The sequence below is a fragment of the Parus major genome, chromosome 24 (genome assembly GCF_001522545.3).
Source record: "Parus major isolate Abel chromosome 24, Parus_major1.1, whole genome shotgun sequence".
Lineage (NCBI taxonomy): Eukaryota > Metazoa > Chordata > Aves > Passeriformes > Paridae > Parus > Parus major.
Genome location: NC_031792.1, coordinates 2,338,652 through 2,364,264, shown reverse-complemented (window position 1 = coordinate 2,364,264; position 25,613 = coordinate 2,338,652). Strand labels below are relative to the sequence as shown.

At 49.2% G+C, this 25,613-nt stretch overlaps 1 protein-coding gene across 5 annotated transcripts in view; it reads right to left on the bottom strand.

Annotated features, from left to right (window-relative positions):
• Nucleotides 1-10,273: 10,273 nt before the first annotated feature.
• The window catches only part of ARHGEF12 (Rho guanine nucleotide exchange factor 12), a 70,023-nt gene continuing 54,683 nt past the window's right edge, over nucleotides 10,274-25,613 (bottom strand). For all 5 annotated transcript variants that reach the window (XM_015649797.3, XM_015649795.2, XM_015649796.2 and 2 more), the window contains 14 exons: nucleotides 25,167-25,292; nucleotides 24,333-24,447; nucleotides 23,387-23,487; nucleotides 23,207-23,284; nucleotides 21,944-22,019; nucleotides 21,388-21,555; nucleotides 20,813-20,900; nucleotides 19,988-20,077; nucleotides 19,767-19,843; nucleotides 19,200-19,421; nucleotides 16,893-17,351; nucleotides 15,197-15,510; nucleotides 14,989-15,061; nucleotides 10,274-14,093 (listed from right to left, as the gene is read on the bottom strand). In XM_015649797.3, the coding sequence (XP_015505283.1) occupies nucleotides 14,083-14,093; nucleotides 14,989-15,061; nucleotides 15,197-15,510; nucleotides 16,893-17,351; nucleotides 19,200-19,421; nucleotides 19,767-19,843; nucleotides 19,988-20,077; nucleotides 20,813-20,900; nucleotides 21,388-21,555; nucleotides 21,944-22,019; nucleotides 23,207-23,284; nucleotides 23,387-23,487; nucleotides 24,333-24,447; nucleotides 25,167-25,292 (1,998 nt within the window). In that variant the 3' untranslated portion in view covers nucleotides 10,274-14,082. The remainder of the gene's footprint in view (nucleotides 14,094-14,988; nucleotides 15,062-15,196; nucleotides 15,511-16,892; nucleotides 17,352-19,199; nucleotides 19,422-19,766; nucleotides 19,844-19,987; nucleotides 20,078-20,812; nucleotides 20,901-21,387; nucleotides 21,556-21,943; nucleotides 22,020-23,206; nucleotides 23,285-23,386; nucleotides 23,488-24,332; nucleotides 24,448-25,166; nucleotides 25,293-25,613) is intronic.

Below are 25,613 nucleotides of genomic sequence, written 5' to 3'. Positions count from 1 at the left end.
ACACACGAGCCAGATCACAAAGGGTCTAAGAGAAAGGGACATTTAAAGGATTTTTTTTTTAAAAAGAGGATTCTCCTTTCCTGCTCTGCCATTCTCTGCTCAGCACAGCCCTTCAGCAGCTCCCTCTTCCTCAAAATTCCAGATGTCTCATCCCAGGGTATTAATTCCTGCCAGGTGCAGGGGAAAGCACCACCTGCAAACCACAGAGAGCCACACAGCAACTTTCCCAACTTCTGTCTCTGCTCATCAGGCCCAGCCCTGAAATGGAAACCGAGAGGGGAAGGTTCTGCCTCTCACCATCGATTTCTCCACGCAGATGGTTCTCTTCAGATCCCCAGCTTCAGACACATCAATACTGAAGCAGGCTCGCATGGAGACACTTTAAACACGCCTTGGCGCCGTGGGAGCCTCACTGCGGATGGTTTCTCCCCCTCTGTGAAACAAGACTCGAGCAGAGCACGGCAGGGAAGCCCCAGCACGGCCGCATCCCCCTCCTACCTGCGAGCACGCCCGGCTGAGCACCCAGGAGCTGGCGGCAGAGGCAGCTGTCGGTCCTGTCAGCTCCCCAGCCGAGCCACAGACTCCTGGGGGATGCTCCTGGCTCTCTCCGATGCCGTAGACTCCCGACTTGCTGCCCAGGGAGGCGGGGAGGGCTCTGCTCCCGCTGCCTGCAGCGCTCACATCCAGCCGGGATGTGGCTGCCGAGCCGCTGCCCGGAGGAAAGGCTGCCTTGCCTCGCCGACACAAAGGGGCTGCCTCCTCCTGGGGGGCTCTGCCGTGCTGTGGGGGCTGCTGGAGCCCCGGCAGAGCGGCCGGGATGCGGCGGCAGAGCGAGCTGGGCTGTCCCTGAGCATCCCTCGCTTGTGGCCGGTCCCCGGGGAGGCGCTGGGTGCTCCGGCCAGCAGCACCTCCCCACGGAGGACACGAGTGTGGCGACAAAGCCAGAGCCACGGGGGTCCAATTAGCTCCCCCAGGGCCACAACCTCGGGGTCTCAATCCTATCAAGCGAAAGAATCCAGCCCGATGGATGGCGAGAGCCGGGCAGCGCTCGCAGCATCTCGCACCTACGCAGAGCCCCGGCCAGAGCCGCAGCTAAACCGGAGTTTGGGCATAAATTAGCCGGGATAAAGTTGGGCCTAGGAAGAGGTTTCTGCGTGGAGTTTTCCCCGCACACTGCCCGGGCTCGGCGCTGCCGGTTCATCAGGGGAGTGTGTCAGCATCAGCCCCGCACGTCTGCGCACACAACGAGCACCTCAGCGATCCTAACGCCGATCGCTCCCCGGCACAACTCCGCACAAACGCCTTCCAGAACAACGAGCCTTTTCTTCTCCATCCAAAGCCTGAGCCAAATACGAGTTTAAAGAGCGTTTTCCCCGCCGCCTCCGAGCGTGGCACGCCGGCAGCGAGCGCAGCATCCTCCGAGCCCGCGGGGAGCATCCCTGCCCTCCGCACGCTCCCGCAGCCCGGAGCCGCTCCCCGCCGATCCGCAAGAGTTGGAGCCACCCCGAGTGCCCCCCTCCCCTCGCTCCGTGAACTTCAGCTCTGCTGAGAAGCCCGAGCGTGGCATTTTTCAACTCTCTGTGCGCTAAAACACCGCAAAGGGCTGCTCCCAAAGTCCTTCAGCGAGTGCGGGAGGCGGTCGGGGGGCACCGGCTGCGTACGGGGAGGGCTGGATGTGACCGGGGAAGGCTGGATGTGACCGGGAAAGGCTGGATGTGGCCGGGGAGGGGGGGACTGAGTGCCAGCCAGGGGCACCGCCAGCCGCCGGCAGCCAGCGAGCGGCGGTGGCTGCGGCTCCGAGCGCTCCCGGCCCCGCGGCTCCGCAGCAGAGCTCGGCGGCTGTGCCGAGCATCCCGCGGGGGTCCCGGGGGAGCCGTGCCCGCCCCCCGCCCCAGCCGCCATCCCCCCCTGCACCCCGCATCCCCCCATGGATGCCCGCGGCTCCTACCTGGGCTGGGCTCTGCCCGCGGAGCTCCGGCCCCGCTCCGGCTCCGGCGGCCGCGGGTCCCCGGCGGCGGGCGGGGAAACTGCAGGGGGCGGGCGGCGGAGGGGCCCCCCCGCGGGCAGGGCCGGGATGGAGAGAGCGGGGGTGCGGGACAGAGAGCGATGGAGGGATGCGGGGAGAGCAGGGGCACCGGGAGGGATGGAGGGATGCGGGGAGAGCAGGGGCACCGGGAGGGATGGAGGGATGCGGTGAGAGCAGGGGACAAGGAGGGATGGAGAATGGGGCACAGGGATGGATAGAGGGATGCAGGGAGAGCAGGGGAGTGGAATGGATCAGGGGATGCAGGGAGAGCAGGAGGCTAAGGATGGAAAGAGGACCAGGCAGGATGGAGGGGTGCAGGAAAAACAGGACACGAAGGATGGAGGGATGCAGAGAGGACAGGGCACGAAGCTGTAAGGTTTGGGATGGATCTCGGGGAAAGGTTCTTCCCCCAGTGAGTGCTGGCACTGCCCAGGCTCCCCAGGGAATGGGAATGGCCCGAGGCTGCCAGGGATGCCCAGGGTGGGATTTAGGAGTGTCTGTGCAGGGCCAGGAGCTGCACTGGATGATCCTGGTGGGCCCCTTCCAGCTCAGCCCATTCCATGGTTTGATGGTTCTAAGGATGGAGGGAGCACAGGAATCTGGGATGGAGGGGACCGAGGAGGGAGGGCAATGACCAGTGTGCCACTGGAACTAGAGCTCCAAGAGCGACCAGCTTTCCAAAGCCCAGATTAAACACCCCTGATTGGCACAGTTGGGTTTGGGAAAGCTGTGCTTGCTCAGCTTTCCCAAACCCAAAAAACACATCCCAAATCCTCAACTGTTTTGGGATTCCCTGGCAGCACCCCGAGTCTCCATCTCCTTCTCCCCTCCCTGAGAAGGACACAGGGTGAGAAAATTTTGCTCCCAGCTGCTAAAATCTTCATATTCAAGGTTAACCTCCTCCTGGTGCCCTGAGCAGCAACACAGGCTGGGAAAAGGCATCATCCAGCCCTGGAAGCAGGAGTGGGACAGAGCCATCCCATGGTGTGAGCCTGGGAAATGTCAGGCAGGATCCTGATCCCCGAGATGCTCCAGCCTTGCCTGCAGTGCTGCAGTCCTGTCCTCCTGCTCCTGTTTGTTTGTAATGGCGAGGAAAGCAAAGCTTTTAAACCATCAATTAATTGGACTCTTGCATTAAGAGCAATGAACTATTATTTGACAGAAATTCATCTTCCCCTCCTGCTGAGAAGAAATAAGCTGGAGGAAAAGAATCAGCTTCAGAGGAGAAAAATAAAACGCCTCTGCCTCAGAGACAAATTACTCATGAGATACACAGGTAACAGGCATGGGGTGTTTGAGCTCATCCCTTTTATACATCATTTCCCTCAGGACAACAGCTACAAGTCAGTGGCTTTGTGACAGAGCCCTGGGCCTTTGTCCCAGTGTCCCTGCCCAGCAGCCCATTCCCAGCATTTATTATTCCTGGAATTGATGAGCATTTTCCTCATCTGGGCTGCATCTGCTTCTAATTAATGACTGTGGCCCTGCAGGTCCAGGTTCAGCCCTGCCTGGGTGAGCAGAGCTGGGGGTTCTCCTGGACCCAGAGCAGCCTCTGTGCCAGCTCCAGGAGTGGGAGATGGACAGATCCCATCTCTCACCTCAGCTCTGACCACTCCAGGGCCAGCCAGGGCTCCCCATCCACCTTGACCCAGGTGGATTCTGCATCCTCGCCATGGTTCCTGCCTTGTGCCAGCACCCTGCTCTCTTTTAGATATTTTTTGCATGGTTCAGATCCATTTCTGCCGTGGCCTGAGTCCTTCATGCAATTATTGGAGCCTCAGCCCTGCTGTTGTACACTTAGAAGGCAACTCAAGACCAGGAAAACCAACATTTCTCCAAAATCTCCATGGCATGGCATAAATCAGAGCAGGATCACAAGTTAAAGCAGCCTGGCAGCCAACAGGGTGAGCTGAAAACAGGAATCCAGAGGAGACAGCTCCAGAAACTGCCTGCAAAGAAACCTGGTTTGGTTTGGGGGGAAAAAACTCCAGGATTCTAACCACGAGAGCGAGGTTTCCAAAGTGCCTGCTGCTGGGAAGTGTTACGGGGGAGAGGAGGGGGAGGGAAGGCACCCAGCGAGGTTTAAAATAGAGTTTGGTCATTTTATGAATGAGGTGATGTGACACAGTTCCCTGCCAAAGCTGGAGGGTTTGATGACCTAGAAAATCCTGTTTGGGGAAGGAGCTGTTGTTGATGTGAGGCTGCAAATCCAAGTGTTACGGAGGGGGTGGATCCCACTCACGCTCAGGGCACACACACAGACACCGAGGAGATGCTGAGGCTTCCAAAAGCCCTGGGGGATGCTCAGGGCAGGGCACTGGTCCCCACCAGCCAGCCCTGGATGCTCCTTTCCCAGGGAATCGCTGCCAGGATGTTCCCTGAGGTCACCAAGGCACAGGGGGAGAGCAGCAGGGCTTGGAAATGGAGCTGATTGTCCCAAAGAGCAGCACAAATCCACGGTACCAGTGCAGGTCCAGCTCAGTGCAGAGCCAAACACTTTTTGGGGTCTCAATCCAGACCCAAACCTGTTTTGGGGTCACAATCCAGACCTAAATACACTTTGAGGTCTCAGTTAAGAACCAAACACTTCATGGATCTCAATCCAGACCCAGGACTTCAATCCAGACCCAAACACTTCATAGGGTCTCCATTCAGTCACAAACACATTTTGAGGCCCCAGTTCAGATCCAAACATGATTTGGGAGCTTAATCCAGGCCCAAATACACTTCAGGGTCTAAATCCAGCCCCAAACACTTTTTGGTCCCTCAATGCAGCCCCAAAACCCTTTCCCCAGATTTGCCAGGAGGGTGCAGCTGATCCTGCGGTGCTGCACGTGGATGAATCCACATCAATTTCCCCAAACTCCAGGATGTTTGTTCTGGGAATATTCCCACATCTCCTGCTCCCAGCATCTGGGACAAAGAGCCCCCAGCAGTGCCCACTGCCTCCCTCAGAGCAGGTTGTTTATCCAAGCAATTAAATTCCCTTTTCCCTCTCAGCTGCACAGAGAGGGGCTCTGATCTCAAACTGACGTGGAGGTGAGCAGTGAATCATTTCAAAAAACTGCTACATTTATCTTCATAGGTGGCTGTATTTCAGCAGAACAGTAAATAACAGGCCCACTGCAAAAAAAGAAAAAAAATAAAAGAGTCAAATTCAGGCAGAGCTGAGAAATTTCAGGGGATAAAAGGCACTGAAAGTCAAGGTTTGACTGAGACACAAAGAATAAATCTATTATGGGCGCGAGTTTTTTCACCCAGGTTTATAACAAGTTTTTATTGGTAATAGACGACGTCCAAATGAGATAATTTTATAGATAAGAGTTGCTCTGAAGGAAGCAGTGAGAGGAGCAAGTATCCTGTGGTAGTTATATAAAAAAGCCCAGCTAATTATAAAAATATATTTAGATAGCTCCAAGAAGTTGGTAGGATGAGTTAGATAAATAAGGAACATTTTGTGGAACAGTTTGTTTGCCTCCTTTTCCATGCAAAAAGGAAAATGTGTGTGAATTTCAATGAGCTGGAGAGACAGGAGTGGCATCTGCCAAATCCTGATGCAGGATTTGGGAGGATATTCCTGGTCCCAGCTGAGGAGGCTGCTCCACACCCTGGTTCCCCATTTGGGAAGCCTTGAACTGCCATCTAATCCCAGAAACACACGTGGGATTGGGGATTTTAGTGCCTAAACTTCCAAAAAATGGATCCCACCCCCTCTCAGGTGCTGCACACGCAGTGAGAGAACCCTGGGAGATCAGAGCACGTAAAGAAGGTGCAATATTTAAGGATTTTGGGGGGTATTTGCCACTTTAGGGATGGGGAACAGAGGGTGGGAGCAGTGCCAGGATCTCAGGGAGGTCACAGAACATTTCAGCTGTCACAGGATCCATCCCCTCAGACAATCAGAAATATTGGACTGATCATTTCCAGCCTATCACACCTTTCCTTACTCTCTTTTTTTGATTCTCCTTCTCGTAATTAGTGCCATCAAAGGATGTTTTCTCCTCTGTGCATTCCATTCACACCCCAAAGAGAAAGGAAAGCAGTCATTTAAGTGAGGCAGGGAAAAAAAACATCCAACCAAAGCCCAACCTCTCTTTGAAATGTGGGGAAAACAAAAGATGAAGAGACAAAAGATGAAGAGACTTTCAAGTGAGGAATGATTAAAGAAAGGGAGGAAAAACGAAATGAGTCATGGGCAGGTTGGGCCAAGGACTCGGGAGGAGACCTCTCATTTTTACAACAGGTGCAGGGAATTCCAACCCTGGCTGTGGTTTTTGGGGCAAATTCACCTGCCTTTGAATCTCCACTGGTTTATAAAACCTTCCTTTTCTGGGCAAAGAGAGGTCAGAGGTGCAGAGCCTCCTTTTACCCCTGCATCTCCCAGGGAGCTGCAGAACTCCAGGTCTGACTGCTCCCACCAGCACAGTGCACATTTCCCAGCTCAGAATTCCATGGAGAGTTAGGAAAGGAAGGGAAGACTCGGTTCTAGGGGAATGAGCAGCTGAACAGGGAGATTTGGATCTGCTGAGAGCCCAAACCCCGAGTTTTTTAAGGAAATTCCAAGCACAGGGCCCTGGAGGAGCAGCTGGAGCAGAGACCACGCTGCTGACGTGGATTTTGGGGCAGGAATTTGTGCCTAAATCAGAGAACTGGGCTTGCTGAGAAGGAGAAGCCAAGACTGGAACCATTCCCTGCTCCTGGAGGAGCCCTGAGCTCCCTGTGGCCGTGCCTGGGGGGCTCTCACAGCATTTTCAGCAGGAAAAAACAACTTTGGGAAGAGTTTTTCCCCATTTCTGAGGCGGACTGATCCAGTCCAGCCTCACCAGAGCAATTTCTCTCAGCTCCCATCTCACAGAGGGAGACGGATGAGGCAGAGCTCGGCAGTGACAGGGGCAGCTTTGTTATGGCACAATAAAGAAATTGCAGAGGAGAAAAGATGAGTTCAATAGAAGCTGCAATCGAGGTTATTTGACTTCTGCTGCATGCACGCCCCAAAATGATGGTGATGGATCACTCAGGGGGGCTTCTGAAATGTACTGAGCCCGTTTAATCCAGGAGAGAAGTTCCCAAAAAACCCAAACAATTAAAAAAAAATCAGTATTTGGAGGTGAAAGAACAGGTCAAGGGCAGGCACAGGGGAACGTGGGGCAGTTCTGGCGTGGAATTTTTGTGGGGAAGTGCAAACAGCAGAACTGCCAGAGAAATGGGATTAAACTTCAGAGTTCTGAAAGATGGTAGAAGGATTTTAAAATGCCACCAAGAAGGGTTTAATCTCCCCCTCATCACAAGGCCCAAGCAGCTGGGTTGCATCAAACCCATCTTTGTAAAACTCGAGAGAAAAGGGTTTTTTCAAAGCGAGCTGACAAAGGAAAAGCACAAAGCTCTCTCCTCTCTGTGCTAATTCAGAGCTGAGAAGTTGTTTCAGCACCAGAAGTGGGCTCTGAATTGAATTCTGGAGAGACAGAAGGAAGGGAGATGTGCTTGTTAATACCCCAGCACAACAATAACCCCGGATAATGTGAATTATTGCCAGAGCTCCGGAGAGCTGAGAGAAATGCAGATTCACTCCGGAGCTCCACTCCACGGAGTTTATTCAGCAGCACTGAGTAAATATCAACAAGAAGGTTAAAATATTGATCAGGGGAGATGCTCCACGCTGAATAAACTGCAGACATCTGGAAACAAGCAAACTGCTGCAAGAAAGGAAGAGGCTGGGATATTTTGGGGGTTTTATTCTGCCAAAAGCCCAACTTGATGATTTGCAGCTGTAAACTCCCAGCTGCTGAGGAAGAAGGGGAAAAAAAATAAAAATTCAGCTTCCTGACTGAAGGAAATGCTGGTGGATTTTTGGTTTGGGATATGGAGACATGCAGGAGGGTTCAAGCAAGGAATGCACTGGGAATCCTGGAGTTTTTAAGGCTGGGAAAGCCCTTTAAGATCTTTAAATTATAATATCAACCCATCATCCACAATGTCACCACCAAGGCACGGCCTCCAGTGCCACACCCACAGCTTTTTGGACATTCCCAGGGATGCTGACTCCACCACTGCCCTGTTCCAGTGCCTGAGCACCCTTTCCATGGAGAAATACCAGAAACATCCAACCTAAATCTCACCTGGAACAACTCAGGGCCATTTCCTCTCATTCCCCACCTCCTTTTCCCGGGATTATTTTCCGGGAAGTGATGAAATCGGTGAACCTGCAGCTCTGCAGAAAGGCTCTGAAATCCCTCACAGCTTTATTTTCCTGCTCCCCTCTCCCTGCCTGACCTCACCAGGGTGGAGCTGAGAGCGGGATCAAAATTTTTGGCTCCTTCAAAAACTCCCCTGAGCCTCCTTTTTTTAGTAACAGGTGCCTAAAAATTTTGGAAGATTTGTTAAATCAACATTTTAACCCAGGCATATGCTTGGTGTTAACCCCAGGCTCTTTCCCAGCTCAGTTTTGGATGACAATTTGAAGGAAATACATCCAAGTTTTTTTTTTTATTTTATTTTATTTTTCATTCTGGGAGTGCTGGGCCTGGCTCTGATGGGAAACAAATGATGATTTCCCCCCAAAATGCTCAGCCCAACTGGCAAAGAACTCCTGCCAGGGGCTGGACAATTTCCATTCTACACCAAGCTCCCATCAATATTTTGAAAGAACAAAAACAACCTAAAATCCATTGAGGAGTTGACAAAAAAAAAAAAAAAAAGGAAATTATGGATATTTTTCAGCAAATATCAAGGGGATCTTTGCAAGGAGAGAACAAATGGATTAAACAGTTGGGTTTTGTCATTTAGGGAGGTGGATGGATAGAATGCCACCCTAATTGCTCAGAAATCCCTGGAATCATGGAATGGTTTGGGCTGGAAGGGACCTTAAAGCTTCTATAACCCAAAAATGACTCAAAATGACCCCAAAAAGATCCAGAATGACCCCAAACCCACCTGCAATGACTCCTTGGAACCCCCCTCACATCTTCCCTGCCTGTGGAGAGATGAATTCCAGGACTGTGGATGTGAAACAAGCCCAAAACTGCAGCACAGCTCTCCCTCATCCCCAGCTGGGATTCCAGGGCAGGAGCCACAGAGCTCGGATTTCTCTGAGCTGCTGAGATTTTGAATCATTTATTTACAGCAAGGCAGTAAAGGGAATATATAAAATAACATTTAAATAGGCAAAACACGAAGAGCATCATTAGGAAAGTGTAATAGAGCTCAGATTACCAATTATAATAAAGTAATAAAAAAATCTCTCAAGGAGCTTCACGTACATAATGCAGACAGGGAAGGAGAAAAAGAAAATAAAAGGAAAAACATTCAAGTTTTCAGGAATAAACCTGATTTGTTTTCTGTTTTGCTGTTGTTAATTCATTTATTTTTGCCAGCTTGTCTGTCAGGAATCATCACCTTCCAGGGAAGTTAAAGACAGGAATGTCATGAATGCCAGGGATTCAGGGAGAATCAGAAATCACCAAACTTTCAGCACAGATGTTCCCTGTTCAAAAATTCACAGGTTCCCTCAACAGCCAAGGTTTAATTTCACTTCTCTTTTACATTTCTGGGTCCATCCCAGCGGAGGGAAAAAGATCCAGCAGAAAAATGGGGATGCAAGTCAATATTTGCAAGGTGCTGAGGTGAATTATCACATGGAAAGGCTGAACAGCAACAGTTCCCAACCTTCAAAAAAAATTCCTTTAAAAATAACAATAAATTAACAGGATTAATTAATTAATTTAACTGAATAATGGTTCTGGTTGGATTTAAAAAGACAAAGAACCCAAAGAAGGATTTGGGGTTGAAAGCAGAACTGCCTGCTGAGGCTGAATTGTCTGCTGAGCCTGTGGCAGCTCCTCTGAACCTCCCCAGTGCTCACTGAATTGATTTCCATGACCAGGGCAAGCAGAAATTCCTTAAAAAGGGCAAAAATTCCCTTTTTTATCTCACCTGGCAGCTGCAGGAGCACCCAGGAGGGCAGGACACAGCAAGGCTTCAGTTCCTGCAGGGGATGTCCTGAAGGATCAGCTCAGCTTGGAGCAAGTGGGGGATTTCTTTTCCTGTAGTTGGTGCTCTGTCAATTAATTAATTCATTAATTAATAATTCATTAACTCTGAGCAGCAAAAAAACACAATCAAGGTGCTTCAATCTCTGCAAAAGTTCATCATCCCCAAGGAAAATTTCCTTTGCCATCGTTTGTCCTTCGAACCCTCCAGGAAATTCCAGCCAAACCACCCCAAAAAATCCACCAGACAAAGCTCATTTTCCTTTAAGCTTATTTAATGATATTTGAAACGCTTAAATTTTCTATTTCCCAGGTCCTGAAAACAGATTTCTTTTTTTTTTCTTTTTTTAAGTGACCAATATTTAATTCCAGAAACATACAACCCGATCAGCTAAGTCATAAAAGAGCTATTTTACAAACATACATCTGGATAATTAGAACAATAAAGTCTTTTTAGACATTCAAACATGATCAGTAAAAATACAGGATTATTAATAAAGATTTTTGTGTATTTTTTTTTTTAAGAATACTTCCAGATTTTTTTTTTTCTTCTCTTTAAAGTAAATCTCTGTTAAGAGTACATGATTGTATGTTGTACAAAGAAAATAAAAAATATTCTAGTATGAAGAGAGCTCCACAAGACTTAATTCAAAATAAAACAGCAGTGTTTTGGCTGCAGTATCCCTTTTGCAGTACATCTGCTTGTCAGTTGGCACCTTTGGGGAAGGGGAGGGAATCCAGGGATTTCTCTGGGGAACAGGGGGAAAATACTGGATACAGGAGAATGAAATCTAATAGCAGGGAGATATAAACCCAAAAATCCAGTTTTAGAACACTGGGACAGGCCAAGTGCTGTCTGAGAGCTCGGAGCTCCCGAGCTTTGCACTCCTCATCCTTGGACATCCCTACACACCAGGGGTGCTCAGGAATCTCCTGCAGGAGAAGGGAATTCCCATCCCAGAACAATTCCATCTGAGCTTTCAGCTCATCCATGGGACAGCAGAAGGGAAATGACCTCTCAGAAGATGTTCTTAAATCCCAGCCTTGTTCCCAAAACAAGAAATCCTTGTTCTTCTATTTGGGGAAGGGGGGGGAAAAAAAAATAATTTTGGGATGAGGAGCTGGGACAAAAAAAACTCCAGAGAACTGTTTGGATAAGGGAATGCCCAACCCAGCACCAACCAGGGGGAAATTAAAATGAAAATTTCAGTTTAAAATAAGGGGAATCTTATGGCTTAAAGGAGGAAAAAAGGGGTGGGAATCTTGAATAGTGCATTTGAGCTCCAGCTCCTTCCTCCAGCCCCAGGTCTGTGGTGCAGATGTGCCAGGGAGGAAAAAGGAACTCCCTGTCCCTCCAGGTGAAGGGATCCCTGCCCCACATCACCTCCCTGCTTGTGAGGATGATCCAGAGCTGAAAGCACAGCCAGGACAGAGCCCATAAAACTGGGGTCAGGCGAGCTGGGCTTCAACATTCCTGAATCTGTCACACCCTGCCCTGCCCTGCCCTGCCAGCACCTCCAGAGGCTCCTCTGCCATCCCCAGCCCCGCACTGAGTGAGGATTCTCCCCTTATCCACCCTGGAAGTGCCAGGGACACGGCTGCCCCTCACCCTGGGGGCCACCCCGAGGCAGAATTAAGGGATTTGAGGCTGAAATCCACTCCAGCAGGCAAAAACGTGAATTCACAAACACGCTGCCCTCCCAGCTTTTCCCTGCTGCCACAACCAGCAGAGGTGAAACCAGGAACCACCAGAGACCTTGGAATTCTGGAGACCCACCGAGGATTTTGTGTTCAACCATGAGCAAAGAGCAGGAAACAGCCAGGCCTCCCCAAGCCCCACCTCTGCTGCTCTTCCAGAACCTTCTTCTAAAGCCAGACTGAGCTCCCTCCTGTCTGGAGCTCAGGGATGATTTCCATGGAAGCCTCTGGGAAGCTTCTGGATCACTGAGGTCACAGAAACTGCTCCTGTTTTTGGAGTGGGAGGAGGAAAAAGGGCTCCACTGGCTGTTGCCCAGTTCCCTTCCTGGCAGCATTCCAGGCTGGGGGGTTTCTCAGAGGGAATTTGGATGTATTTTGGATATTATTTGTTTATAACCCAGGGGGTTGTGGGGCTGAGGTGAGGAGGGGAGAGCCCATCCACGAGGGTGAAGGGCTGGGTTAATACTGACAATAATCCCACACAACAGGACGGGCCTTGGCACATCCCAAAAATCCAGGGAGCTCCTGGCAGCCTGCAGGAGCTTTGGCTGGTGCTGGCAGTGGGGATGCTCTTACAACAACAGGAATTCCTCCCTACCCTCCCTGGCTCCAACTTCCACTCCAAAATCACCTCTGCTCCCTCTCCTCCTCTCTGGGCTCATCCCCCACAGGTTTCTGGGGGAGGAACAGGAGCTGGGAATTTTCTGATGAGGGTCTGAGGTGATTTCCTGCCAGCAGCTAAAGGAAAAGCTCTCAGTTTGGAGGAGCAGGAGGATCCTGGAGCTGAGCAAAGGCAGAGCTCTGGCTCTCCATGGCAAGTGCAGGGTGCTCAGTTTGGCTTCTCCAAACTCGGGAAGAGGGTGTGCTCCTCACACAGCTCACAGGAGCAGCCTGGTGACACTGGGGACAGCCTGAACCACCCCCAGCCGAGCAGGACAGTGAAAATTCATCACCACCCTCAAATCTGACACACAAAACCCCAGGAAAACGAGGAGATGCCCAAAGGCCAGGGAAAGGCAGTGCATGGATCCAGAACTCCTTGCTGTCAGATCCATCTTGGTGAAATCCAGCGTGGGGGGGATGGATAATGAATGGAAATGGGCAGTGATACCCAGTGTTACCCCAATTCCCATCCTGTTCCCAAATCCTGGCAGGAATTCCAGCAGCAAACCCCACCAGGACAGGCCTGAGGAAGTGCCCAAGAGCTGCTTCAGCCTTCTGGGGTTGCCAATCTCGGTTTGGGCGAGAACACATTGGCACGAGTGATTTAAAACAAAAAAGAAAAATCCAACAGAAACCAACCCCACCCCAAAAAACCAGCCCCAAACCCCACCCCGAGCCCTCAGCAAGACATACTTCAGGTACTAAAACTTACTGGCCCTATAATCAGCAGTACCTGTGGCTAACTCCATGGCAGCCCTTTTTCATTCAGTAGTGAATCGGGGGCAGAGCTGCCCCACATCTTTGAAACACTTCTGGGTTTGCATTTTTTCTCTATTTTTTTTTTTTCCTCTTTTTTTCATTTTTGATCCAGAGAAGAGTTACAAAAGTGCTGCAGGTCCAAGTTATTTTTATCACTTTACAAAGGAGACAATGATCAAAGCCAACAAAGTCAAGAAAAAAAAACAAAACAAAATGAAATTAAACCTCTTTCTCCTCTCCCAGCAAAGGAATGGGAAAGGGGAAAAGTAAAATTTGCCCATCTCAAGTGCCTGGCTGTTTAGTGCATGGAAAATTCCCGTTCCACACGTGGTGACATGAGCAATTCCCATGCAGTTGGTTGGATACAGACAAATTCCAGCCATAAATTCCATCCTAACACCTTCATGAGTAGCTCTTGGTAGTCTGAGTGCCAGCAGGGAGTGCAGAGTCCAGTCCAGTGAGGAAACACCTGCACACAGGTCCCCCCCTGTCCCCTCACCAGGCAGGGTGGGCCAGAACTGTCACTACCCAAAAACAGAACCAAAAAAAAAAAAAAAAAAAAGGCAGATTAAAAAATTAAAATGTGCTTTTGATACACGGAATGAAGTCAAATAAATACATTGATTTTTTTTTCTTTTAAATGTCTAAATACATTTTTTTTTTATATCCTACACCCAAAGCTCTGTACATTTGGTTTGGTTTATTTTTTTTTTTTCTTTTCTGAAAAAAAAAATTAATTTCTGGTAGCAAGGAGAGGAGCAGAATAGAATAGACTCCCTCACTGACAAGATAGTGCAGATGCCCCACAGGAAAAGCACCCCATGCCCGTTTTGCTAGAGAATGGTTCTTGTTTGGATGCTCCAAACCCTCATCCCAGAGTCCACAGGGGAGACAGCGGGTGCTGTGTCCTGATTCTCTTCATCCAATCTTCAGCCACTCCTGGAAACACGACTAGCTTTTGTCTGAAGTGGGGAAAAGGGGGAAAAGAAAAGGGAAAATGGTGGTGAGAGAGAGGGATGAGTGTGTGGCATTTCTGAGCTACAGGCAGGGAGTGTTCAGTGACACATTTCACCTCCAAACCTCTGCCAGGTCAGCAACTCCATCTGCAGGGGGCCCAAAGCAGGCTGGAGAGCCCCAGAGGGGAGCAGAGCCAGGCTCAGCATTCAGGAACCTCCCTGAGAGAATTCCCATGGCTCCGGAGGAGAAGCTTCACCCTGGGATGGTGTGGGGCAGCTGGGGGGAGGCAGCTCAGAACCTTCCGGAGGCAGAACAAGCTCGGCTGAGCCTCCAGGGATGGAGCTGACCTTTCCTGCAGAGCTGCTCAAGGAACTGAAACCTTTTCTGGGTGTGTGAGAAAGGCCAGCTGGACCTCTGGTGCCTCAGGATTTCAGCTTTTCTGTTTCTCACCCATTTGTAATCCGGCCATTCCTCAGTGTGGAACTCCAAACTCCACACACACTGGGAGCTGCTGCTTCCCCACTTTGGGCAGACACAACAATTCCTCTCCAGGCCTGGCAATCAAGGACACCTCACTGCCTCAGGCCCCAGAGATGGAAACAAAAGGGAGTTGGGGGCAGCAAACTTGAGGGAAATTCCTTCATTCCCTGCAGCTGGAATTGGGAGATGAACCCCAATGTGCAAATGGACCAAACTTATAAAAGTGTGAAACCTGTGAGCCATTTTTTGGGTGAGTTTTGTCTGCCCTAAATGCACCTGAGGGCCCTTTAATAAATAGAACTGCTTTTTATTCTCTGAACTTTGTCTGGATTCTGTTTTTGGGTATCCCAAAAGGCATCACCTTGAACACTGGGCTTTGTGCTCTGGGTTTGGGGTTCAGGGGGTCCCAGTTGCTCCTACCTGAGTGCTCTCCTGTGGAGGCTGAGCCAGCCAGCCCCTGGCGCCGCAGAACGCTGTAATCCTCCTCAACCTCCTGCAAAACAGCAACAACAGCCCCAAAACTCAACTGCCTCTCCATTTACCAAGCAAAAAAAGAGGGGTTCAAACAGGAAAAGATGTGCAGCAGGAATAATAAAAATACCAATAAAAACAACAAAAAGCAACACACCTTTAGCTTCTCCAGGGCATCCTCGATGTTCTGGATGTACTGCATGAGCTGCACTCGGATCTCCAGCGGGAGCTGAGGGCTGCCCAGGAAGGGGCAGGGCTCCTCCAGCCCTGCCCAGCGCGAGCCCAGCAGCTCCTCGGGGAACGGGGAGCTGCCCCCGTCTGACTGGGTGTCCCTTGGGGACAGGGGCTGCTGCTGGGGACAGTCCAGGGGGGGCTGGCTGTGGGAGGTGCACTGCAGGACCAGGGCTGACACCTCCTCGTCCGTGGAGCTCTCCTGCACTGTTCCGTATCCGTCTAGGATCAGATAATTTCCTGCGGAGACAAAGGGGTTTGACTCCACCATCCCCAAGAAGCTCCAGGGCTGAGGGTGGGGGGAGTTTGATTTTCAGGGATAGAAGTGAGTTTCAGGGATAGAAGTGGGGATGTCCCTGAGAAAAAAAAATCATTTGTGACAACTCCAAAGATTAGTGGTGATAGCAGACTCAGCTGGTTCTGAAGAGGTTCAGAGCTCAGGGATAGTTTTTACACTGTACATTAAACCAAAAACATAATTAAATGGACAGGACCTGGACTCAATGATCCTCCTGGCTCCTCTCCAGCTCAGGATATTCTCTGAGCTCATCACCTCCTCTCCTGTTTGCCCAGAACCTCTGTTTCTATCAGATCTGAAAATCCTGCTCTTGCACTAATGACACCTGGCAAATCCAGCTGCTGGATTCCCCAACTCCACTCCCCAGTCCTGGCACTGAGGATGCTTTTAGAGGGGTGAGGTTTCAAACAGAGCTTGCTGATATGATAAAGGACAAAGTAATTACAGACAGAAAATGCTTTCACAACCTGCACCCAGCAAAAGGAGTCTATTTAATGATTTTCTCTATAATACTCCAGCAAAGCCAGCACAGGGAAATCAGAATTGACTAAAAACAGATCAATCTCATTTTGATGTCCCCGTACAGTTAAAAAAGTAAACAGTGGAAGAGGTGACAAATAAATTAGATGCTTCAAGTTGTTGGCTCAGTTTTAATAATTTAAAATGTCTGAGTGGGAAAAATTATTTGCAATATGCAGTTGGAAAGCAGCGTTGGGGCAGTCACAAATTGGCTTATCCACATGGATATAATCCAATTTTTAAATAAGAGCATATTTATGGATAAGAGACTCCAGTGGGGCTGTTAGTGTTGAATTCACCTGACAGCAGCTGTTTCATGTGTAAAATGCACATGAGATAAACCTCAGCTCCTGTGCTGAGTTTGGTGTGCTCAGGTAGCTGGCAAATAGTCCATGCTCAGCAATAACAATAAAAATAATAAAATAATGAACTTCTAAGAGATTCAGAGCGTGGTAAGGTTACAGGAGACTATGACAGTGTAAAATTAAAGTCCTGAGTTTCTTTCCTGAAGCTGCATCAGGAAAAGGGCTTTGCCTCCAGGGAAAACCTTTTCCCTACAGGTCCCTGCAGGCAGCAGAGAGATGGCCCAGAAAGCCACAATGGAGGGCCTGGCTTGTGCCTGGTGCCTCTGCAGCTCCCACAGTCACAGGGGGTGTCCCCCAGCACTGCAGATCCTCCCCCACCACAGTGGAATTCTGTGGCACAGGGCTGAAATGTTGAGAGCTGGGAGCTGACTGTCCTGTCCCAGAGCAGCAGAAGGTGAAGTGTTAAATGCACCTGGCCGGGCCCAGCACGCCGGGCTCACCTGAGATCCGAATTTGCACCTCCTCGTCCTCCTTCCTGTCCAGCAGCTCGCTCTCGGCCGGGTTCTCGTCGCTGTGAGCTTCCCGGGCATCGAAGAAATGCTCCCCGCTCTCCTCAGCCCCCAGCCCCTCCAGCTCCGAGCTGGAGCCCTCCAGGTTCGTGCTGTCCATGGGCAAAGCGCCCCTGGCCGCGGGCTCTGCCAGCTGCAGGCCGTCCCCCGGGGCCGGGCCCTCCGCTGCAGTCCGGGGGCCGTGCCCAGCCGCGGGCTCTCCAGTTCTGCCAGCGCTTCCGTCCTCTCCAGGCTGCTGGAATTTGCTGTCACAGGGCTGCAGCTCGCTCCCACTCTCTGTCTGGCCTTCCTGGGACACGGTCCTGAACCTGGGCAAGCGCTGTCTGTCCTCCAGGCTCCCCTTCTCAGCCAGGCCGAGCTGCTGCACCAAGAGCTGCCTCAGCAGCCCCACTGCAAGGACAGGCAAGGTTCAGGAAAAAACTCCGGAATGAGAGGCACAGGACCCGGACTCAACAATCCTTCTGGCTCCTCTCCAGCTCAGGATATTCTCTGAGCTCATCACCTCCCTTCCTGCTTGCCCAAAACCTCTGTTTCTATGATAATGTCTGGAAATGCTGCTCTGGCACTAATGGCACCTGACAAATCCAGAGCACAGAAGGGATTGAAGCAGACACAAAGGTCACCCTCTGACAGAGGTGTGACTCCTCTCCTTGCTCTTGGTTGGAAAAACAGGGATAAAAATAAATGTATTAAAGGCTCCAGCCCTACTCCCATTTTACCTTATGATATGTCAGGACAAGTTGCATCTCCTTGGAGAAAACCAAAGAAATTGTCTCTAGAAATTACCCTGAGTGCCTGGGTTTTACCCTGCACAGGAGCTCACAGCTGTGGTTATAGCAGGGGATTCCCACCTCAAGGAAATTTGGGAATATTCCACTCAGGTTTGAAATGACAGAGCAAAAAAAAAAAAAAATAAAATCTAAGAAACATGTTCCCTAAAATTCGATGCAAATTTATGCCTGGTTGAACTTCAATCCACATTCCTTTAGTTCCCAAATTATCCCAACCAAACACTTCATAATAGGGACATATTGTTCCAAACAAAAACGTGCTCCTGTCAAGAGCCTCAAATTGTTCCTCCTCACCACAAAATGCTCCTGCAACACCCAAAAAAAGCTGTGATGTCACACAGCAGAACTGTCACTCAGCTCAGGCTCTTGTCACAACGTTGGAGAGCTGCTCTTTTAACTCTCAGCACTCAGGAGATGCTGTGGGGTCACTAAAACTGTCCTTACACACCCCCAGACTGAGATTATTTTAGCTGTGGTCTCTTAAAACAACTCCCAAGAATATCTGTCCAATATTCAGAACTAGGAAAGAACTTTAAATCCTCTAAGAAGGAGAATAAATGGATTTAAAGATGCAAGATAACTCTGAGACTGCAGAGAACTGTCATTGCTCGGATAGAGAGATGGAAGAGGCAACTGGGGCCAAGGATGTGAGGGTTCTGCATTTTGGTAAAAGCAAATATTCCACACTCTTCCCTCCAAGCACAACTGAGGGACTTTGTGTCCCTTCCAGAGTTGCCAAGGAGAGATCTGTGGATTAATGAACTCATTCAAATTTTAGGGAGTTATATTTAGGAGTTGCACTGCCAGAGCTGATCCAGCAGGTTGCAGAGCCCTGCATTCCCCCTCTGAAAGGAGAGCAGAGGAAGCGATAAAAAAACCTGAAAAACGATTTCAAACACTGATCTGTCCAACAGCAAAACTTCTCAACACACACAAGTGCTGATCTCAGACCCAACCACCTCCCAAGTACTCAGAAAATTTGAGCCTGGGCTTTGGATGTGAGCTTGACAATTTGCAGGATTTTACAAAAAAATAAAAGAAAAGAAAAAGGTAAATGTTATTCTGCAACACAAGCAAGCGCTCCAGTTCTGCCCCAGTGCTATGGAGTAAATCCAGGGCTCACTGCCTTGTCTTTAAAAACTGCTGACCAGCAATGGCACTGTGCATTAAGTTCTGCAATATAATTTTGCCATCAAGGCACTCCACGGACGGTAAAAATTCGTTATGGCCCTGATTTGATCCACAAAACCCCAGAAAAAGAAGGAGATGCCCAAAGCCCAGGGAAGGAGCAGTGCATGGATTCAGAACCCCTTGCTGCCAGATCCAGCTGGTGTGAAATCCAGCCCAGGGGGAGCGGATGGGCTGGATTTCTGCAAACAGAAACGGGCTGTTTGAAGGAATTCCACCCCAAAACCCCACCCCAGGGGCGCTGCCCGTGGCTACTCACAGTTCCTCAGGGCATCCCGTGCCCACTGCCCCTCTGGGGCTGAGCTGCTGGCCGGGTGTTCATAGCAGGCAGAGGAGTCCTTCAGTGCCAGCTCTGCCTGCTGCACCTTCTCAAACTGTCCCTCAGCCCCCAGCAGCCCTTCCACCTTGGCCTTGTCAGACATGAGGGGTGAAGAGGACTGAGGGTTCAGTATTAATGGAGATTCCAGGCCCAAATCTTTATCTGGAGGGCAGAAAACAAAAATTCAGAAACAATAGTGACGAAACTGCAGAAAATTCCACTCTGGGAAACAGTAAGATTCTTGTGCATGGCTTTGGTAAAAAGCCAGCTCTTTCCAGGGTTAAAAAACAGACTCTCCCAGCAGTTCATAAATCAGATGGAAATAGTAAAAAGTGCATTTCCAAGAGGCTCAGCATCATTTCTCTGAATGACTTGTAAAGAAATCATCCCTTTCCAGAAGAATCTCAAAGCTGCCCTAGGATCCCCACCCCTCAGGAATATGGCTGGGCACATCTGCACTCCGTGGAGCAAATCTCCTGCTCCCACTTCCATGAATCCCTGCTTTACCTGGACTTTGCAGGCTGCTGGCAGGAATGTCATGCTGCTCTTTGAGCTTCTGCTGCTCCTCTTCTTCACGCTCATCTCTGCAGGGAGGGAAGAACAAACACATCCTTTCAGTCACGTTGATCTGCAGGAGAATCCATGCTTTGGAGGGCAATTTTTGAGCAGGAAAAGGTGTGCTGGATGAAGAAAAATCAGCTTTTCTTCTTCCTGCAGCTCTGACTTACTCTCCAGGGCCTGACTGAGGCAGTGGGATCACTCTTCTGCTGCTCCCCATCTTCACAGTTCCTGCCATCTGAGCTATAAGGTCCTGCCAGCTGCAGCAGAAACAGCAAATAAAACCATGCAGCAAGTGAAACAGAATGAGCATTCCTCTATTTAATCCTCTTAAATCCAGTTGGTATTATTACTGCTTTTCTTACCAAAAGAAATGGCTTTTTATTTAATGTTCTGTTACATTCAGTCCCCCCCAGGAACACCCTGAAATCACCACAGCATAAAGCTCAGCTCACCTGGATGCTCTTCAGCAGACAGAAATGATAGACAGGACCTTATCACTTGTCAAATCAAGCAGTTAATTGATATATAAATACATAAAAAACCACGATTTCACCCATCACTGAAGAGCAATATGTGCAACAACAATCATGTACCCCACAAGCTCATCTATCCCTGCATAATCTTTAGGAGAAAAAGAGTTTCTCCCAATAAAGCTTTTAGCCATGGAATCCAATTCCTGCAGAGGGGTGTTTATGATGCCAGAATGTAAATCTGCAAAGATCTCTGGTGCTGCATGAAGATGCAGGATTATTTCTGTGTCTGATCTGGCAGTCAGACCCAAAACCCCAGAATTTTAAGGATAAACAAAAGCATTTTGGAGGTCAGGAAAGGGTCTGGAGTGAATCAGTTGGGAGGGACTATCCGTGGATGCTTCCTACGGAGGCCACCAGGTTTCCAGCTAAGTTTGGAGAAGGAAGTCAGGGAATTCATGGGGGAAAGGTCTCTCAGGTCCAACAAAGCCAGCAGCAGCTGGAGTTGACCCCAGGACTTACACATTCTTCTCGGAGACAGTCTGTGCCACCAGCTCGTAGATGTGAGCCCCCGTCGCCGACATGGAGATGACAAAGAAAGCTTTGTTATCTGCACCAACACAGGGAAGGGAGGACTCAAACAGGTGCCAGGTCCCACACAGCTTCCCAAAATTTCCTCCAACAAGCCATAACCCCAGCCCAAAGCAAGGAAAAAGTCCATGGGATGACTCTCTAACACTAATGCAGAAACACTGACCTTGTCCTATCAAAGAAATGTGTCCTCAAAGGGAAAAAACCCATTTTGAAAAAGCTTCATTTCTCCTCTTTTCCCTTCTAATAATTTCCAGAGTGCTTTTCCTCTAACACAATCAGAGTACTTTCATTTAGAAGTCTATTTAAAACTTGAGCAATGCCTATTACCGATGCAAAGAAGTTAAACAGCTCATCCATACTAAGCACGATGTTGGACAACCAAGAATTAAGCCTACGCAGTTTTCCATGTTCTGCTCTGAAAATCCACACAAAATCATCTTCCTCAACTGAGCTAATCTTTATTTTTGGCTTCTCTTTCTGCTTTCTCAGTGGGCTGCACTGACCTGTGGCCACCTGGCGAACCAGCACAGTGTTGAGTTTGATGATGGGGCTGAAGGTGTGTTTGCTGTCGGCTGTGGATGCCAGGATCTTGCTGTGGCACTTCAGCACCAGTTTGTCATCTTGTTTCTGCAGCAGCACCAGGATGTCCTCCAGCAGCAGAGTGTACAGATCTGCCCAGAGCGCAAAAAAAAAGCCCAGAATGAGTTAAAAGATTCCCATCAGAAAGCAGAAAGCTGCATTTCTGATTACTCATGCAGAGGCAGCAATCAGTGCCGAGCCATTCCAGGCAAAGCCTGCAAATCTCCCTCGTGAAAACTCCAGCAGAAAGCTACAGATGGAATTGGATCAGCCCATGACTGACTGCTGTGTCCCTGCGTGGCCCTAACGATACTCCAGCACATTTCAGAATTGACAAGAATAATTTAATCAGCTCAGAGAAGCACACAGGCATTATTAGAGGTGGCAGTAAGAAGCATAATTGGGAGCTGCAGCAGAGCTTTTCCCTCCTCTCCTTCCCAGCAAATTCACCAGGGGAGTGAGGGCATGGGCCAGACTCACCGATGGTTTTGTCACGATTCACTTTCCAGGTCAGGGGCCCTTCATGGAGCATTTTCCTCTTTGTTAGATCCAGGTTCTGTCACAAGGAGAAAGAAAAAAAGATGAAATTTCTATGGAAGCAAGTCATGATAAAACACAGGAATGCCAGAGGGACTCCAGTTTGGAGCCAAGCAAAACCCAGGCTGGGAAAAGAAACACAGAGCAGGGAACCCTGAATCTTGTCAGAGAGGCTGTTCATCCCTTTTCCACTCCTCTCTTCCACATGCCAAGTGCCACAGGCTGGGGAATTCTCCCACCAAGCTCCTGGGGCATTAGGATGTCACCTGTTTCCTAGGAGGAGCTTTTCCAATACCCCGTTCTCAGTTCAAGCATTAAGACTGATTAACGCTGCAGCACTCCATTTGCAAGTCAAGTGTGCCTACAAATTATTTACAAATCATCCCCATGCTCTGACAGGATTTGTAATGTCAATGGATTCTTCAGGCACTTCAGTGCTTGTGACATTTAGATCTGCAGGCAAGCAGAAGTGACAATTTTCACAATTCATCCATTCCAAGTCTCAGAGTCTACAATCAATGACAGCAAGATTTCAGAGCTGCCAGGAAGTTCTTCCCCTCCTCACTGAACACTTGCAGGTTTATTTGGGGAAGGATACATGACATAGTTTCATAGAAAATAATTTTATTTATTTTTTGATTCACACTGACTTTGAGGGAGATGGGGAAGCAAGCAGCAGGTAGCCAGCTTCCAACAAAACTGCTGGGATCTACAGGAGCCATGAAACAAGAGTCTTTTTAATACCTGACTTCAAGCTTTATTTGGCTGTGTGGGTCTCCCACGTTTTTGCACAAGCTCTCCTTTTAAAGCCAATTCCACTGTTACACCTCAGGGCTCTCCAAGGCCTCCCCAGTTCCAGCAGCATCACTAAGAGATGCACTCACATGAGATAAATATCCACAATAATCTCATTATCCATCAGATATCTCTTTTGGGATACAGTGCTTGAGCTTACAGGCCATAAAGGTTTGTTGCACAGAGCTGACAAGCTCCATCAGCACCATGATGTGCAGAACTGGGCTGTTAGAGCCACAGCCATCTTCAGGAAGGTGGAAAAACTCACATTTCCGACACTAATTGTTTTCATTTTCATACAGAAATATTTATCTCCAAGGAGTACTTGATTGTGCATCAGCAGAGGCACAAAGTGAATGATGGGGCTGCAAACTCAATTCCCACAGGGCTGGTTTTAATGCAGTCACTCACCCTGAACTCATCCATCATGGGATCCTCCGACTGCTTCAAGTAGGAGAGGTCGAGTCGCCGCTGATAATCCTCCAGATGCTGCAGGAAATGCAAGGAAATGGTCACTTGGAGCAGCAGAACTGCCCAGAGTGCAGGTTCACTGCTGGCCCCAGCCCTGCATGTTCACTCTGCCCCTCTCACCTGCTTGTTCTCTGACTCTTTGACAGCCTGGTTCACGTGGTTGAGGATCTGGCGACAGTGATCTGCCGCTTTCTTGACCTTCTCCTTCTCCTCAGGCAGCTCTGCAAGAATAAAACAGAGTGGGACAGTGCTTCCCAGCACAGGTTTGACCAGTCAGCCCTCCCGTGCAGCCTGCTGACCTCAAACCACACAAAGAGGAGTTCAACTCACACAGAAGTCTATCAGCAAAAGTACTGCACTGCAAAAGTGGTAAAAAAATGAGATTTGTGGCAGGAGAGAATTCACTGTGACCTGCAGATCACTACACATCATACAATTGTTACTCTCCCTTTTTTAGGGCCTTGTGACAACTATTCACAATAATCTGAGAAACCTAAAATCCTTACTAAGAGTACAGGCACAGGTGAACCCATCAATTCTCACCAGCACCAGCAGCCACACTGAGAATTCAGTTAACAGGAACATAAACCAGTACATCAAAGATAATGGAGTATCACATGCTTTCCTAATTGGGATTAGAGGGAACTTGTAGCTGCAGTCTATTTTTATGAGTAATGAAATTACTCTGCAGCAGGTATCAGATAGTAAAGCTGGAAAGGCATTTTCTGCTATTATTTATCACATTTTTGCCTGTTGTGCTCTAAGTATCTTTCAGTGTAACACATCCTAATTAAACCCCACCCTCTGCAAGAGCATGAGGACACTGTGCTGCTTTACAGGTTTGACAGATCCACTTATTTCACACTGAATTTCCTTTTTATTTTCCTAAGGAGGAACAAACACTGGGTTTTTCTTTTCATTATTATTATTTTTTACACCTCCTGTGTAGAAAGCAGCAGTGAGGTGGCAATGAGAACAGAGACACAAAAATTAAAGTGTTATTTAACGCATTTACCTAAAAAACCCTGCTGGGGTGGGTGCCCAAACCCCAGTGGAAAGGCTTTACCTGTGTATTTAGCAATGTTATCCAGCAGAAGGGGGTATTTAGTCAACCTCTGCATCTCCGTGGGGATGATATCCTTCAGCTGCAGCCGCCGGCACAGGGGGTTGCTCTCAGCATCCTAAATTCCAACAGCACAATATCTGCATTTGTCATTTTTATTAAGGCCATAATTACCTGAATGCACAACATCTATTCATCACTTAAACATCTATTACTTCACTTTCCAGTAATTAAATACAAGACAAGAGATGCCAAGATCCATCACCCAGACAACACATCCCCTCTCCATCTGCAATTTCCCTGAGGAAAAGCTCATCACAGCAGCAGTGCCTTCCTCCCCTCATTACTCCCCATGGGCTTGGAACCATCCCCCATCAATCTCAGTCAGCAGCACCCAGGGAACACGGCAGCAAAACACGGGACATTTGTCAAGGTAATCTTCCCAGAGCTCCTCCCAGCCTGTGTTCACGGGGATTGTGTTCTCCTGCAAATGCCACATGGACCCAAACCCCTCTCCTGGCAGGCAGAGCAGCTGTGCAGCATCTGTCACCTGGCCCTGGCACATTGAGCACTCTGCCCCACACAGAACTCGACATCTCCTGCCTGGGACAGCGGGTGCTGCCCTGCATCCCACCAGGACACTCTGTGCTCCCCAGAACTGAACCTGATGGTTCTCCAAAAACCATCAGGAGAGATAAACACAGCGCTGGAAATGATCCCCAGCTGAAGGCAGCGTTAGGCATGATGTCATTAATTACTGTCATTAACTATCAGAACTTTATCTAGGAGGATTCATTGGGCTGTGATGAGGAAACTCAGAGCCTGTGGCAGACTCACCTGCACAAAGGTCTGGAAGCGCGAGTCCTTCTTCTGGCGGGACTTGATGACCTCGAGAGCGAAGGGCTGGTTGCTGCAGAAGGTGGCAGTGGCAAGTTTCAGCTTCTCCTCTGCTGCTCCACTAAACTGTGCCAGAAAGCCAAAAAAGCCAAGTTTAGATAGGCTGGAGCTCAGCACGAGCTGCCCTCAGCAGGCAGAGCTATAACTGGGCTCACCACTCGTATTATTAGGGAATAAAGGAGTTATTGACAAAATTGAGGAGTGATTTCTGCCCTGGTTTAAGGCTTTGTCTTCACAGAGACCTTTACATCTCCAACTCTTCTGTTCTCCTGAATCCAGCCTCCCCACATCACAGAATCCCAGACTGATTTGGGTTGAAAGGGATTTTAAAGCTCATCCCCATCATGGGCAGGGACACCTTCCACTATCCCAAAACATCCTTGAACA